Here is a 15,366-nt window from a genome sequence, read left to right as displayed (position 1 = left end):
GTATTAATATATACTCACAACCATGGTATCCGGGTTGGCAAGAGCTACGTGCTACAAATGCTCAGCAAAGAAGTGAGCGAGTCTCATCTCTACTAGATCCAGTAACCCGACAATGGAACTTCCAAGCTTTACTGCAATTGTTTGGTTTCACTAAAGCACTCACCATTGCAACTCTCGACTCAATTAAGCCAGCACCAAATCCAGCCCCTGACACTTTACTGTTTACCTATGCCAAAGATGGGAAGTTTTCGGTGAAGAAGGCATATCAATTGCTAAAGCAGGACCCTGGTCAAGCCAATGAGAGGAAATTTTGGGATTGGCTCTGGACTGGTACCAGCTTGACTCCGAAACTTAAGATCTTTGTATGGAGATGCGTGAAGGGAGCTTTACCAGTAAGGGCGATTCTGTCATATAGGATCAGGAGCATCTCTCCTCTTTGTCCAATTTGCAAATCAGTCCCTGAAACAATTATGCATACATTGTTCCACTGTGACTTTGCAAAAAGGGCTTGGCTGGTCTCAGCTGTACCCTTGAGAACCGAGCATCTGGTTGGCAGCTTCGGGGAAACAATAGCATCTATGGCTAATGGGCTGTCGGTCTATGAAACGTGTGATTTCGTTAGCATGGCATGGGCTATATGGAGAATGAGAAATGAAGTAGTCCTTGGAGGGAAAAAGCTCTCAATGGAGGCATGCAGAGCTTTTTGCAAAAAAGAAAGGGACTCATGCCAAATTAAAATCCTGACATCCAGGATGGTACCAACCACGCAATTGAGGGAGGGGCAGGAAATCTCAATATCGCAAGGTCAACAGCATCATGCCTACTCATGCTATGTTGATGGTTCTTGGAGCAGTGGAGGGTCGGCAGGGATTGGAGTTTGCCTTGTGAGGGAAGGGAAGGTCTGCGAGTGGTTATCCAAATCAATACGGGCTGTCAATTCATCCCAGACAGAAGCAAGGGCTCTACTTGAGGGGTATCAATTGCTAATTGAAAGAGCAAGTGGAGAGGGTATTGTATTCTCTGACTCTAAAGAAACAGTACAGGCTCTGGCAAGCAAACTGCCTGTTATTGGAGATTGGAGATCATATAATGAGATATGGAGTGCGTGGAACATTCAAGCTCATAGCTCATATCATGTCAGTGCAGTTCACTGTGGTAGAGATCATCCTCTATTAGGAATAGCGCACAGATTAGCAAATCAAGGAAGGTTGTATGGATGGGAAAAGAGAGGATATGCAGAACCAGTTTGTAATCTAGATGAACTGGTATAGGCCTACGGGCCATGTAAGAACCAAAAAAAAAAAAAAAAAAAAAAAGAGAACCTGCTGTCATCAGAAGGAAAAAAGAAGAAGTGAGCAGCCTTCAAATCACCTCCGTTTCTTAAAAAATGGAAACAGTGTTTATACACCAAAACATACACAGTGGATAAATTAACCGGAGAGAAGCGTATACACAGCCGATTGGATAATTTGGATCTTGTGGCAAAGGAATGACCAAGTATGTGGGTGCGGAAAGAGCTCCCCTCTGTACATATCCTTTGTTTATCCATATATCTAATTGGCTCACAGAAAACCGTGTGCATTCAACAGAAAGTTCTTTATCGTTGACGAGATCTCCACTTTTTATTGCACGTGAATGCCTGACTGTCGTCTGCTAAAACGATCACCCCCTTAATTCTCGTGTAATAATCATCCTAATTTTCTCTGTGTCACGGGTTATATAATGTCCAACCTGACCTGCTACACGGATTGATATATCAATAAACTTACGAAAATGTGATCAAGGACGATGAAAGCGGGAAGGTGCGGCCGTTAACATCACCGTGTTAGTCGTGGAGTAAGTTTGACATTTACCATTCGTGGAAGAGATGTGGAAACCTAATCGTTTCCTCTTCGCTTCGCTTACAAAAGAAACAGTTAAAGAGGGCAATATGGTCATTTCTCTTGTGGCGCCAGCCGTCATTCAACCGTGAAGACTGTAATTCTGTAAAGCGCCGAAAAGCCCATGTCAGCCCCACTTTGCAAGAGCCGCAATCTGATGGGAGATCTCAGCCTTTGGTTTCTGGATCGAACGGTTGGCTGTCGCTGACGCCAGCTTTTGTATGGGCCTGTTCGTCTTTACCTTGTCCGTAAATATAAATGATCAAAAGTTTGCGGAGGACCTTTAATTAATGTTATTTACTTTTGTAACGACAATTTTACATTTTTTACGGCCTATGGCCGTGGGCCTCCGAGAACAAAATAATAATTGAATATTTCATCAAGTATTTAGCAACCACAATCATATCTGAGAAAATTACAATATTGTGAAATAAAGAGCTTTTTATACCGTCATTTATTTGTTATATATTTTGCTTACAAATATTAGAAGCCAATGTGGTTCATTGTTTTTTTTTTTTTTTCTAATTTGTCGAGGTTGATTAAAATTATAAATATTAATTGTTTTAGGACAGAATATTAAGTTCAAAGCCAATAAGATTGAGCCTTATAATCTTCACGTGTTGTAAACTTGCAAATTTATTTGAAATGTCAAAGATTAGGTGTTGTAGAAGATAAATCACTAATTTATTATTCCTTTCAATACAACATAATACTATGAGGTAACATAATATTTTCTGTTTATAATTTGAACCAATCACATTCCAAATGAATGTAAGGGGTCCTTTAATAGATGTATATTCTAATCGGATGATTATAACCTATTTATGTGACCATAGGTGATATACATATATAGGAATATGCTAGCATGCTATGCATAGCATAGAGTCCCTCCATGCAACGCCTTCGACTTTTCAAAATCCTAACGGTCGATCCGAACCGTTCATCTTGTTCTCCATATTAATATGTGTTTGGGGACCAAATTTACATTTTTTGAAATTTTTTTACTACTTTTTTAGATTTATTGAAAATCGCTGTTTTCAGCAAATCTGGACCATAAAAAAACAACGATTTTCAATAAATCTAAAGAAATAGTAAAAAAAATTCTAAAAAATATAAAATTTGGTCTCCAAATACACATTAATATGGAGAACAAGATGAACGGTTCGGATCGACCGTTAGGATTTTGAAAAGTCAAAATCCAAGGCGTTGCATGGAGGGGCTCTATGCTATGCATAGCATGCTAGCATATTCCTACATATATATATATATATATATATATGAGGAGGGATACATTTACACTCTTTTTTTGTTGGCACCTGATTACACTCTATATTTTTAAAGTCCAGACAGTTGATTCAAACCGTTCAACATAATGAATACATTAAAATGTGCTTGCAAATCAAATTTTATATTTTTTTTGAATTTTTTTATTATTCATTAAGATATGTAGAAAAATTCAATGGTGTAAGTGAATCCCTTCTCTATATATATTCATTGTCTAAAAGTGAAAATATTTTTAAAAATCAGTAAGAGCATCTACATCCTTGAAACTCTTGGAGTTTCTAATCTGATGTGACAGTTTCTAAACCACTTTCAGGGATGCAGATGGATTTCTTATTTAGCAACTTTGCTCCAAAGTTTATTAATAAGAAATCGTTTATAAACTCTGACGTGGCCAAATAATTCGTTGAAATTCTTTTCTCCTGTAATTTATTTACTTATGTGGCAATTAAGAAACTCTAATTTTAGTTTCAGGGATGTGGAGGTTTAGAAACTTTTAGAGACAAAATATTTAAAAATTAGTTAATAGTTATTTAGAAACTCCAAGAGTTTCAGAGATGTAGATGCTCTAAAATCAGTGTTCTAAATAGCGCGCTATAGCGGCGCTATATCGCCCTATAGCGGCGCTATATCGCCCTATAGCGGCGCTATATCGCCCTATAGCGGCGCTATATCGCCCTATAGCGGCGCTATATCGCCGCTATAGCGTTTTTGGAGACCAAACGCTACGCTATGACATTAAAACACGCTATTTGCGCTACAGACGCTATAGCGGTAATAGCGGTCCGCTATAGCGTATAGCGTGTAGCACAAATAGCGCGCGCTATGCAACATTTGCTGTTTTTTTTTCCAATTTATATGAGCTTTAAAATAAATAAATGGTGAAGATATTGTTTAATTTTGATGAATATTACATTATATCAAATTCAAGTCTGCTATAATAATTTTTTCATTTTGCTCTTGGTTTTTTTTTAACTGATGATAAATCAAATAAATAATTGCTAAATTATGGAAATTTTAGGGACTAACAAGAATTTCTTCAAGGATCATCTGTTTATTTTACTAAAAGTATGATTTTTTTCTTTTCAATTTCTAGGTTATTTTGAAATTTAAATAGAAAAAAGATAAATTATGTTATGATGTTGAAGATATTTTAAATAGAAAAAGATCGATAGTTTATGATATTAGTATTACTATAGATATTTTGAGTCGCAATTTGGACTTTGTATTGGTTCAATATGAATATTATAATTTTTTAATCAATTTGTTATTATTTATTGTTCTATGAAACTAAATAATGTTGATATTTAGTACAAATATATAATATAATTTTTATAAAAATAAAAAAACGCTATTTGGAATAGCTTTCGTTATAGCGTCACTATTCGCTATAGCGTCGCTATTTGCTATAGCTTTTTTTGGAGGCTCCCTGCTATGACGCGATAAACGCTATTTAGAATCTTGTCTAAAATCAAAATTATTGTGCTTTATTAAAGCCAGGATGTCATATTATCAAGTTCAACAAAACTATGATTTGTACGCATCTAATAAATTAAAATAATTATGGACATGTATGAAAAATCTAAAAAAAAAAAGAATAATTGGAAACCACTGTGCCACTACGACGATTCCGTCCAACCATGGCACAGCTCATTACAATCCCCACACGCCTCAATTGACCTTCTTTCTTATATATCTCCCTTATCTCTCCCTAACCTCTCCGTTTTAGTTTTCATTCACCTCATTTCCCCAAACACAAAATAAAAAATGGCGATTGATTCTTCCTCTTGCTCTTCGTCCTCTTCCTCTTCTTCTTCAGCTCCTTCAGATTACGACCTTCTATGCTCTCTTCTCCGCCTATCCCGTGACGTATCTCTCTACCCCCAACCCAAGGCCCTGCCACGTGGCAGTCAGGCGTCGCTCGCCCGCCGATGCAAGCTTCTCTCCGCGTTATTCGAGGAGCTACACAATGGGCCTGATAGAAATCTCCCACGCGGCGCCTCCCTCTGTCTCCGCGAGATCCAGCTGGTGCTCCAACGGTTTAAGGCACTCCTGGCCGATTGCTCAGCCCGCAGCCGTATGAGATTACTCCTCCAGTCCCAAACTGTTGCTTCAGAATTTCACGAGTTAAATCTCGAGATCGCCACGCTGCTAGATATTCTTCCCATCTCTGAACTTGAAATCAGTGATGATACACGAGACCTTGTTGATCTTGCAAGGCGCCAGTGCCGGAGATCTCGACCAGCCGTCAATCCAAACGAAGAAGACTTAAAATCCGATGTGCTTAAACTGATCGAGCAGATCGAGCGTGAGATCGTACCGGAGAGGTCGACACTCGACTCAATTTTTCAGAGATTGGGTCTGGATGACTCCATCAGCTGCCGTGACGAGATGGAGTGTTTGGAGAGGGAAATTGGGGACCGTGTGGCACAGAAATGGACAGCGGCAATGATTGCCCTAGTCGGATTGGTGCGCTATGCGAAGTGTGTGCTGTTTGGTGCATCGACCCCGAGAGCGGATCTGTCAGCTGGAAAATTCAGCTTCTCAGACAAATCTGAGCTTGCTGTGCCGCAAGATTTCAGGTGCCCCATTTCTCTTGAATTGATGAAGGATCCCGTTGTTGTGTCCAGTGGTCAGACTTATGATCGGGAGTCGATTAGCAAGTGGTTTGGTTCAGGCCATGCCACCTGTCCCAAAACGGGTCAGATTTTGACTAACCTTGAACTAATCCCCAATAAATCGCTCAAGAATTTAATTGCTCGTTGGTGCCGTGAAAACAATGTGCCCTTTGAAGGATCTGAACCAGTTAAAACAGAGTTGAATTCGTCGAGTGCAAACAAAGCCGCTCTCGAGGCTGCACGGATGACAGCCACATTCTTAGTCGAGAAACTGGCAGGTTCGCCGTCCATGGAGGCGACAAACAGATTTGTGCATGAAATCCGTCAGCTTGCAAAATCTGGATCCGATAACCGGATGTTCCTTGCTGAGGCTGGCGCGATCCCGTTGCTGGTCCCACTCTTTTACTCAGCTAATTCAAATCTCCAGCTGAATGCCGTTACTGCTCTGTTAAACCTCTCAATTTTGGAGGCCAACAAGCGGAGGATAATGCATGCTGAGGGAGCCGGCAATGCATTGATTCATATCATGGCAGAAGGCGCGACGTGGTCGGTCAAAGCGAACGCTGCTGCCACTGTTCTGAGTCTATCGTCGGTTAATTCCTACAGGAGACGACTAGGGAGAAAACAACAGTTGTTGGAAAGGTTAGTAGAATTGGCTTGTAATGGTCCTGCTAGCACAAAACAGGATGCACTGGCTGCGGTTTTATGTCTTGCTGGTGAGAGAGAGAATATTTCAAGATTGGTTGAAGCAGGAGTGGCCAAGATGGCAGTGGAGATGTTGGATTCTGAGGAAACCGGTGAGACAGCGGCAGCAATTGTAGCTTCAGTTTCTAAGCGTGGTGGTGCAGAAGCAATATCAGCTGTCCCAGGTGCAATAGCAAAACTAGTTTCATTGATGCGAGGTGGCACTGAGAGGGCCCGCGAAAGTGCGGCTGCAGCATTGGTTTTGTTATGTAGAAGGATTGGAGGCCCCACGGTGCAGAAGGTGGCTGGGGTTGCAGGGGTTGAATGGGTAATTTGGGAATTAATGGGGACAGGGACTGACCGGGCCCGCAGGAAGGCTGCATCACTTGGTAGAATTTACCGGAAATGGGCCATCGCATCAGCCGTGGCAGCTGGTGAGACGGGACGAACTCCGGCTTTGTCGGCTGTAAGCATGTCAGAGTCGAGTATGGTTGCTTAAATCGGGTTGGTCTCTAGATAAATTGATTTTTGACAAGCTTTTATCTAATTGTACAAAAAGTTTGGTTTAGGGTGGGATTCTTTGATGGGCAACTGAATTCTCGCGAAACTTGTAACTGTGCATACGAGATTTCTGTTATTTTTTTTAATTACTAGTCAAGTGTATTGTTTTCATCACTTTCTGTAAATGTGATTAATTTAGTTTTGATTTGTTCATCAGGTAATCTAAAAAAAAAGTGGCCTTAAGGTTTCATATTGGTCTATGATGATTTTCTTTACCAGCTCACAAAATATTTTGATCAAATTCCTTTTTTATCCCTGGCTGCATGTAACAGGTGCTTACCTTGACATTGTTTCATACCAGTTGAACATTCATTTATACATTGATGTGAATTCCTTGATGATCCTGGATTGCTCCATAGGCGATGTCCTTGCATTCTCACCTCTATATTTTATATATTTACAAATGAGTCCCTTTAGTAATTTTATTTTTGCAAAAGATGTCTTACTTTATAAAGATTCAAATTTCTTCATTCTGGTTTGTGGTTTGTCAAAAGTATAAGAAAAAAAAATCAGTTCAGACCAAATGCTGTAATTCAGCTAAAATTGTATACCTAATGGCAATCCAATTTGCTCCAAGAAAACAACAGTTTATTATAATTTCGTTGGTTGCTGTACAAAATTTAGTGCCAATCAAGCCAAGATGAGTTATAATGTAGTCCGACTAGTATTATAGTTTGACCTCATCAAGGCTGTTTGTAGAGTGAAATTACTGCTCTTAGTTTTCTTTTATTTATGTCAAATGAGTTTGTTAAGATGTTCAAGGCAAGAACAACTTACCAGATAGTGTAAAATTTTAATAGAGAAATTTTATTTTGTGAATTCAAGATTTTATTAATTCTTGATTGATTTTACAGTACATGGTTGACCCCCTATTTATAGGGAACCAATTACAGCAGCTAATCATGGTTAGACTCTTTTTAATTAGAGTTCTAACCTCCTAACAACTATTTACAAAAGTAGATACAGCTAACAACATTGGCTAACTAACTTGCTTACCAGCATTGCTAACTAACTTGAGCTGCTGACTTGTGTTCTGGTATTGTATCTGATTCGTCGGATGCCAGTATAGCCTTATTATAGTGGAGGCTGCTAACATGGTAATTTCTCAACTTGACAGATATATGGTATATAAATAATAGAAGAATTAATCAATTTTAAAGTAAGAAAAAAGAATATATATAAAAAATATTAAATGTATATTCAAGTACAAATAAAACTGCAATGCAGAATCTATGAAACTTATTATCACACACAGTAAAAAAAAAAAAAATGCGAAAATAAATATTTACTAGAATAAACAGAAATAAAAGAGAATAAACGGACAATTAAATGGGAATAAACGAAATAATCAGCCGATTAATCGGAAAAATCCATTAACAGACCTTCGATTAGTGTATTCGTAGTGGTTTAATTGCCGTTAACGATTAAACAGGTGTTTAATTGGCCGTTAAGACTGTTTTTTAAACTGGCACCCAAAAAAAATGGTATATACAAACTTAGCCCATCTTCACGGAGCCGCCATGATCGAATTCTTACAAAAGAACTCCAAAAAGATGGTATATACAAACAAGCATCGTCGTGAAGCTCCTCTTGGGAGTAGAGGCGACGCTCTTCGCCATTTACTTCACTGTTTCTTTTCTTTTTTCCTTCTCTAAATGGCCAAAAATTTTATTTATAGCGTAAGAAAAAAAAAAAAAAATCAGAACACCTTTGTTTATGGGGAATTTCAAATTTACCCAGACCACAAAGCCATTATGCGGATTCAAATATTGAGGTTCACACAAACAATCTGCAGCGCTAGACTAGAGTCTGCAGAACCAATCTACGACCCCTACTATTTATTTTTTTATTTTTTTTCTTATAGAAACATTTAATAATAAAAAGGCAAAAAACTTTGAGGCATAAACTTTGGTTCTCAGAGGACGCGAATTCCAAGAATAAAAAAAAAAGGTAAAAGTAAAAGTGGGGCCGCAGACTGGCTCTGAAGACCTCAAGTCTGGAGCCGCAGATTGTCTGTGCGGACCCTATTAATTGGGGCCACAGACTGGCTCTGCGGCCTGAGTATTTGTGGAATTCCTCCAAATTTAGGGTGTTTTGGTTTTTTTTTTCTGCTATAAATAAAAATTTCGGCCCAAATGGCTAATCATTTACTTCATTGTTTTTCTCTCTCTCTCTCTTACCGAGGGAGGTGAGCATCTCTCTCGACCATGGTGAGACTTTTATCTATCAAAAAACGCATTGCGTCGGGAAGGAAAAACGCATCCTTCTGTTTGTTTAAATGAAACAATTTCAATGTGACGTTTCACGTGGTGAGCATGTGTGTAACTAAATTTAGATTTTTATATATTTGACAACATGAAATAGATGCATAAAATCGAAATTAATGATTAATGACAGAGATTGAAAATGATTTAGATCAATGGTGAGATTTTGTGAATAGATGACTGATATATTCTCTGGACAAATAGGTGTTTGGACCTAAAATTTTTAAGGTGATATTAGTAGTACTGATAGGCTTTTTATTTGCACGGTTAACAATTTTTATTAAAATGGAAAAAAAAAATTATTTCTTAATCTGATAGAATTAATACTTGACAAATAACCCCCCGAGTGCTCCTTGAGCTGTCGTCTATTTACTTAATTTGACTAAGACGAATAATTTGAATTTTGCAATGTCTCCCTGTTATCAACTCGGCAATTGCCCCAACTTGGTACGGGACCAGTTAGTTTGGTAATACACTAAGGCATGAAATAAAGTATCTTTGGGACCTAGCACCAACTCTTGTAGTCTGTTTGGCGCACAATTTTTTAGGAGAGATTTCTGCGATGTATAAGCTAACCTAACGAATAAACAATCGGTTTGCCCACCAGCAGGTATGCATTAAAGAAGGCACATATATATCTGAATGGAGGAAAGCAACCAGCACATAATTAGTCCTATTAAGCTACCTCTCCTTTTCTTTTCTTGAGAGGAAAGGGATTATAGTCCATTACAAGGGTAAGAAAAGGCGCTTTTCTTTGTCCAGTCGGCTCTAATTTTATGCTACTTTGCTTACATTCCATCGGACAGCTCAAAACATTCAATCCCTTTTGTCAAAAGAAAGCACAGGGATGATATATGGTTCCTTGAAGGGTAGTGATACGTTGGCTTGGAACATTTTATAGAGTTTGGCTAGTATAACATAAATATCATTTTAATCTATATAACACCAACTCTAAAATCTATCAAATCAACTTCAAACGGTGAATCCAAACCGTTCAAACTGATCTACTTCATTAGTTGTGCGTTTACATGCAAAATTTATAACTTTTCGAATTTATTTAGTATTAAGTCAAGCGGTCAAATGTGTGAGTTTTTAAGTTAATTTTAATACATTAATTTTTCAATATTTTTACCGCTTGATTTGATACTAAAATAACTCGAAAATATAAAAAAATTGTATGTAAATACATCACTCATAATGTAAAACGGTTTGAACGGTTTGAATTAGTTGTTCGAAATCGATTTGATAGATTTTAGAGTTAGTGTTATATAGGCTGAAATGGCACTGATGTTATGTTAGCCAAACTCCATTTTATGAAGTTTATTAGCACTTGAATAATTTGTTTAAAGTAAGGCTTGAAAACTAACTCCTTGGAATCAGTAAGAATCTGCATAAAGAAATTTTAATTCTCTCTGAAATTTGCAACGAATCGAATCTTATTTGATCCTTGTATGTTGTATCTGCAACTTTGAATATAGATATCCGTATTTGATCTGTATCTGATCCGTATTTTAGACGCACCAGATGGATTGAAGGATAATTACAATAAGAATGAGACACTTTTTGTGAGGATAAAAAAATAATTTTTCACGACGGAGTACCATTATTGTTCTGCTTTTTCTATTTGCGACGGTACTTTTTGCGACGGAGTGCTGTCATAAATGCGTTTTTTTCCTCACGAAAAGTGTCTACTCTGTTGTTATAATATAGTGCATCATGTTTCTTGATTTCTGGAAAAATAATTCAACATTTATAAGGCAAAGACAAGTATGGTCTGTGTATTGCACATTTAGTGCAATTTCATTTGCTAATGAGGGGGTAACAAAGTGAGTACCTCATGCAGATACAACCTGTGTTTGATATTTTAAAGAGATAATATGAATAAATAATAATATTGCAATGACTTGATCAACAATCTCAACATACTTTTTTAAATAAAATACTCTAATGATTAGTAGTAATGATCCAATGCGGTATAATACCAGTCTATCTTGGTAGTTGAATAATATTTTTTGCGTCATTTCTGTTCTTATAAAAAACGAATTTGTGTATAATTAATACCGGTCCAACTTGGTAGTCGAATAACATTTTGTTTGCATCATTTTTGTTCTTACAAAAATCTGATTCGGTGTTGATTTGTTCTTGAATGAGAATTAGATGCCAACTTGAAAACCATTGGTTCTTTTTTTGGAGTAAAGGTCTCAAACTCCCATTAATTTTCGTAAACCTCAAAATTGTTTATTTATTTATTTATTTTAAACATGCTAGCATCCATTTGAAAGATTCCTCAAAACCATTGATTTTTTATTTACATATAATTTTCTGGTAGATACAATGTCAAACCATTTAAGACCTTTTCTTCCCTTTTGCCTTCCATCTATTTTCCTTGTAGTAATCTAAAACATGAATCACACGCACCTTGTTTTTATATTTATAATTATGAGAATCTTTTCCCGGAACTGTTCTTTGGTTGTTGAGACAGAGACAGATGTTAGCACGAAGTTGTAATCAATGATAAGCAGATTTGAGTCAAAATTAGCTGTGCCTACTTAAGTCTTATCTAGAGATATGAAATAATGTTAACAATTAAAAAACTAGTAGAGCAAGCAAGGATAACTATTTTGTTTTGGTTAACCAAATAAGATACTAAGATTAAATTCACTCCTTTTCTGAATCTCTAATAAAAACAGAATATTACCATAGAACAAATGCATGATATGGTTAACCAACGAATCAGGGAAATTCAAAGACTGGGATCTACACAATGCTGATGCGGCCTCAGTCAGGCCCACACAATGCCTCTGCGGTCCCATTGTTTTCTTTTTGTTGTTTTTTCGCAAGTGATTTGGAATTTGTGCATTTGTTGGTGATTGCTGCTACTTTCTAAATATATAATATTAAATAATGGAGCTGCAAAGTTTTGGAATTGCCAAATTTATGTTAAATTTTTGTGCTAAAACCAAAAAAAAAAATGAGTGCCCTCCTGACTTGGGCTGCATCGGCATTGTGCAGACCTCAGTTTTTGGAGTCGCAGAATACCTGAGCGGCTTAGGTAAATTTTGAATTTCTCCAAAACCGGAGTGTGTGTTTTTTTTTCTGGTTATGGTAGAAATAAAGATTTTGGATAGAGACTGAGCGGTAGTCTTCAAGTCGTGTCTTCCATTTGATTTCTTTTTTTTATTCAATTTATTTTAATACAGTAGAAAATCTCAAATTAGTGTATAAAATTATAAAAGAGTGTGAGAGAAAATGTTAATGACTTGATTATCTCCTTGTATTGTGAAAACTTTCATTGATCTAGTGAATTTGTACCGTGTGATTCTATGATTTTTTTTCAAAAGAGTTTCTACGTAAAATCTTGGTCTCTTTTTTTAATTTCTTGTGCTTGTTTGTGTTGATTTCTGGTTTGACTTTTATATTTCTTTATACTTGGGACACATACATTGGGTAAAGATTTTAACATAGTTTTAATTTTACGGAGTGCACTATAGAATCAAAACGGTGCTTACATATGGTTAGTGTGCTGCATGAAGTCAAACCTGCTCTGTTAAAATCTTTAACACACATTGTTTATGTATACTATAGATAATCAATAAAGTGAAATGGATGAAATAGTTGAATTTAACAAGTAATGCTACCCCCATTTAAAGCAATTTGTCTTTTCCACATACATTGGCACGCATAATTACAAGAAAAAAAAGAAACGAACAGGTTTGGAAAGTAAAGCATTAAATGAGATAATTAAACAGTGTCACTGTCCAATTTCCCTGATTCGTTGCTCACTTGCTCTTCTCCATACGGATACATCCCCTTCAAATAAATTAAAAAGCTCACTGGCCATCTCAATTCATAGGTGACCTTTGAGATAATCAAAATCATATATAATAAGAAAATAATTTTGGTGTAGACCGTAGAAAATTACAATCTGTAGTCTCTAAGCCAATATATATCAATATCAATCTCAGTTGCATGAAAGAGAAATCGACAAACATCATAAAAGTTAAAGATATTGAAACCGCAATTTCAAATCCATGCTTTACTTCATTTATTCCGATTCACTGCCCGATTCCGAGGGGAACAATGATGGTGAAAAGCACGATCTGATGTTGATGGTTCTCCATTTGCTCATTGCTGTGGATAGGTATGTATAAGTTTTTTTTTTTTTTTAATTATTATTTTTTATTTGATGAGCAAATACTAAAATATAGGTATCAGTTGGAGAGGTTAAGGTTGATGTGTGAAGTTTTACTGTGTAAGAATTTCAGCTTGAGCAATGTTGGAACTATGTTACTTTTGGTCAGTGTTTTAAAAATTTGTCTATTCGATCGAATATTCGTATTCGGTTGAAAACCAAATAGAAAATAAGTATTCGGTCCAATATTCAGTTTCGAATATTCAGCCGCATACTATCTATTCGACCGAATTTTTTCGAATAGAGAATAAGAATCCGAATAAGTTATAATTTAAATTATTTAATATTTTGATTACTTTCTCCTCCCTGTGCAGCTAAACGCCTAAACTTAATCCTTCTTGAATATCATCGACTAAACCTAACCCCTTTCTCCTCTCCTGTGCGGCTGTGCGATCAGTCACCATCACCTCAATCACCAAGTTATCGGATCTCTTCCGCCGGCCTCCTCTCTACTCTCAGTCACCAAGTTATCGGATCTCTTCCGCTGGCCTCCTCTCCACTCTCAGTCACCAATCGCCGATCGCCTCTCCTCCGTCAAGCCCAGCCCCTCTTTTCTTGATTGTCTGACTTTTTTCGGTTGTATTAAACTGTTGAGTTTATTTTGCTCAACATGTGACAGATTTGTGTATAATTCTAATGGCAAATTATTTTGCTTCTGATGAGATTATACACAAACTGATGAGATGCCTCTGATATTTTATTTTGCTTGTTCTCTCTTTTTATTATCTTTATCTATGTTTATCTATGTATACAAATTAATATGAGCTTTCATTTGAAAATCCGAATATATAAATCCGTATATATGGCCGCATACCGTATATGCGGTATGCAATGGCTTTCCGAATACTGATTAAGAACCGATTATTAAAACACTGCTTTTGGCTGAACAACACAATTGCAGTCAACTCAAAGCAGAGTGTCTCAAATTTATGAGTTCTCTTGAGGTTTTTAAAGTTGTAGCAAAGACTGATGAATTTCTCAATTCGTAAGTATTTGTCCATTTATTTTGAAAGATATTTTAGTTTTTATTTTAAAAATGTTCATCTTGATAAGATATGTCTGTCATTTTCTTTTTTTTTTCCGTTTTAATATGACTTTTTAAGTTGTCACTCTTTAGGAAATCAGGAGTATCTTATTTTCCACTTGCATATGTTACATGGACATTCAATGTGAAAATGACTACCACTTTGTAATGGGAGAGGGGGCGTCCGACGCCCATCGGACCACTTTTGTGTTCGATGGGTTCGCTCACCGTCAGATCTGCTTTAGAATTCGTGTATACGGATTTTAAAGCAGACACAAAATTGCGGGCACGAATCCTAAAGCAAATCTGACGGTGAGCGAACCCATCGAACACAAAAGTGGTCCGATGGGCGTCGGACGCCCCCCTCTCCCCTTTGTAATTGCTTTCAGTGTTGCTAATCTTTTTTATTTTTTGAAACCAAAGTAATAGAAAGCCCAATGCTAAGCCCAGCCCGCGTAGGAAAATAAAAATAACACCTCCCTCTCCACCCATATATCAATGTATCTAGTTTCCTTAACCCATGTATCATTGAAGAAGCAGCCTGTTCCTGGATGCAAAACTTATTATTTGTAATTTGTTTATCATGAATTATGAATTATATGTTGGATGTACTTATTGTGTATTTAATTTTCTAGACACATTATTCATTATTAGACATTTATTGTGAGAGAAATGGAATACTCGTAAGATGTTTGATCAAGTTTTTAGAAGTCGCAAATAGTGTGGTCATGTAGAAATCATTTACTAAACCAAATAACAATCACTACGCAAGACTGAATTTACTCTATTTCATTTTTTTTTTTTTTTTACTTTCTATTTATATTGAAAGAAAATCAGAACTATTGAAATTAAAGAATAGAAA

General features: G+C 36.6%; 1 protein-coding gene across 1 annotated transcript; it reads left to right on the top strand.

Annotated features, from left to right (window-relative positions):
- The first annotated feature begins 4,823 nt into the window (after positions 1 to 4,823).
- SAUR21 (ARM repeat superfamily protein) lies at positions 4,824 to 7,070 on the top strand. Its single transcript, XM_078292648.1, has one exon. It carries the CDS (start codon positions 4,929 to 4,931, stop codon positions 6,960 to 6,962), a length of 2,034 nt encoding a protein of 677 aa, XP_078148774.1. The 5' UTR covers positions 4,824 to 4,928; the 3' UTR covers positions 6,963 to 7,070.
- The last annotated feature ends 8,296 nt before the right edge of the window (positions 7,071 to 15,366 follow it).

The sequence above is a fragment of the Carex rostrata genome, chromosome 26 (assembly GCF_964058835.1).
Source record: "Carex rostrata chromosome 26, lpCarRost1.2, whole genome shotgun sequence".
NCBI classification, from domain to species: domain Eukaryota; kingdom Viridiplantae; phylum Streptophyta; class Magnoliopsida; order Poales; family Cyperaceae; genus Carex; species Carex rostrata.
This window is presented reverse-complemented; position numbering and strand designations above follow the sequence as displayed.

Bases quoted from the DNA above. Each gene is read 5' to 3' on its own strand.
- SAUR21 (XM_078292648.1), top strand. From the start codon at position 4,929: ATGGCGATTGATTCTTCCTCTTGCTCTTCGTCCTCTTCCTCTTCTTCT.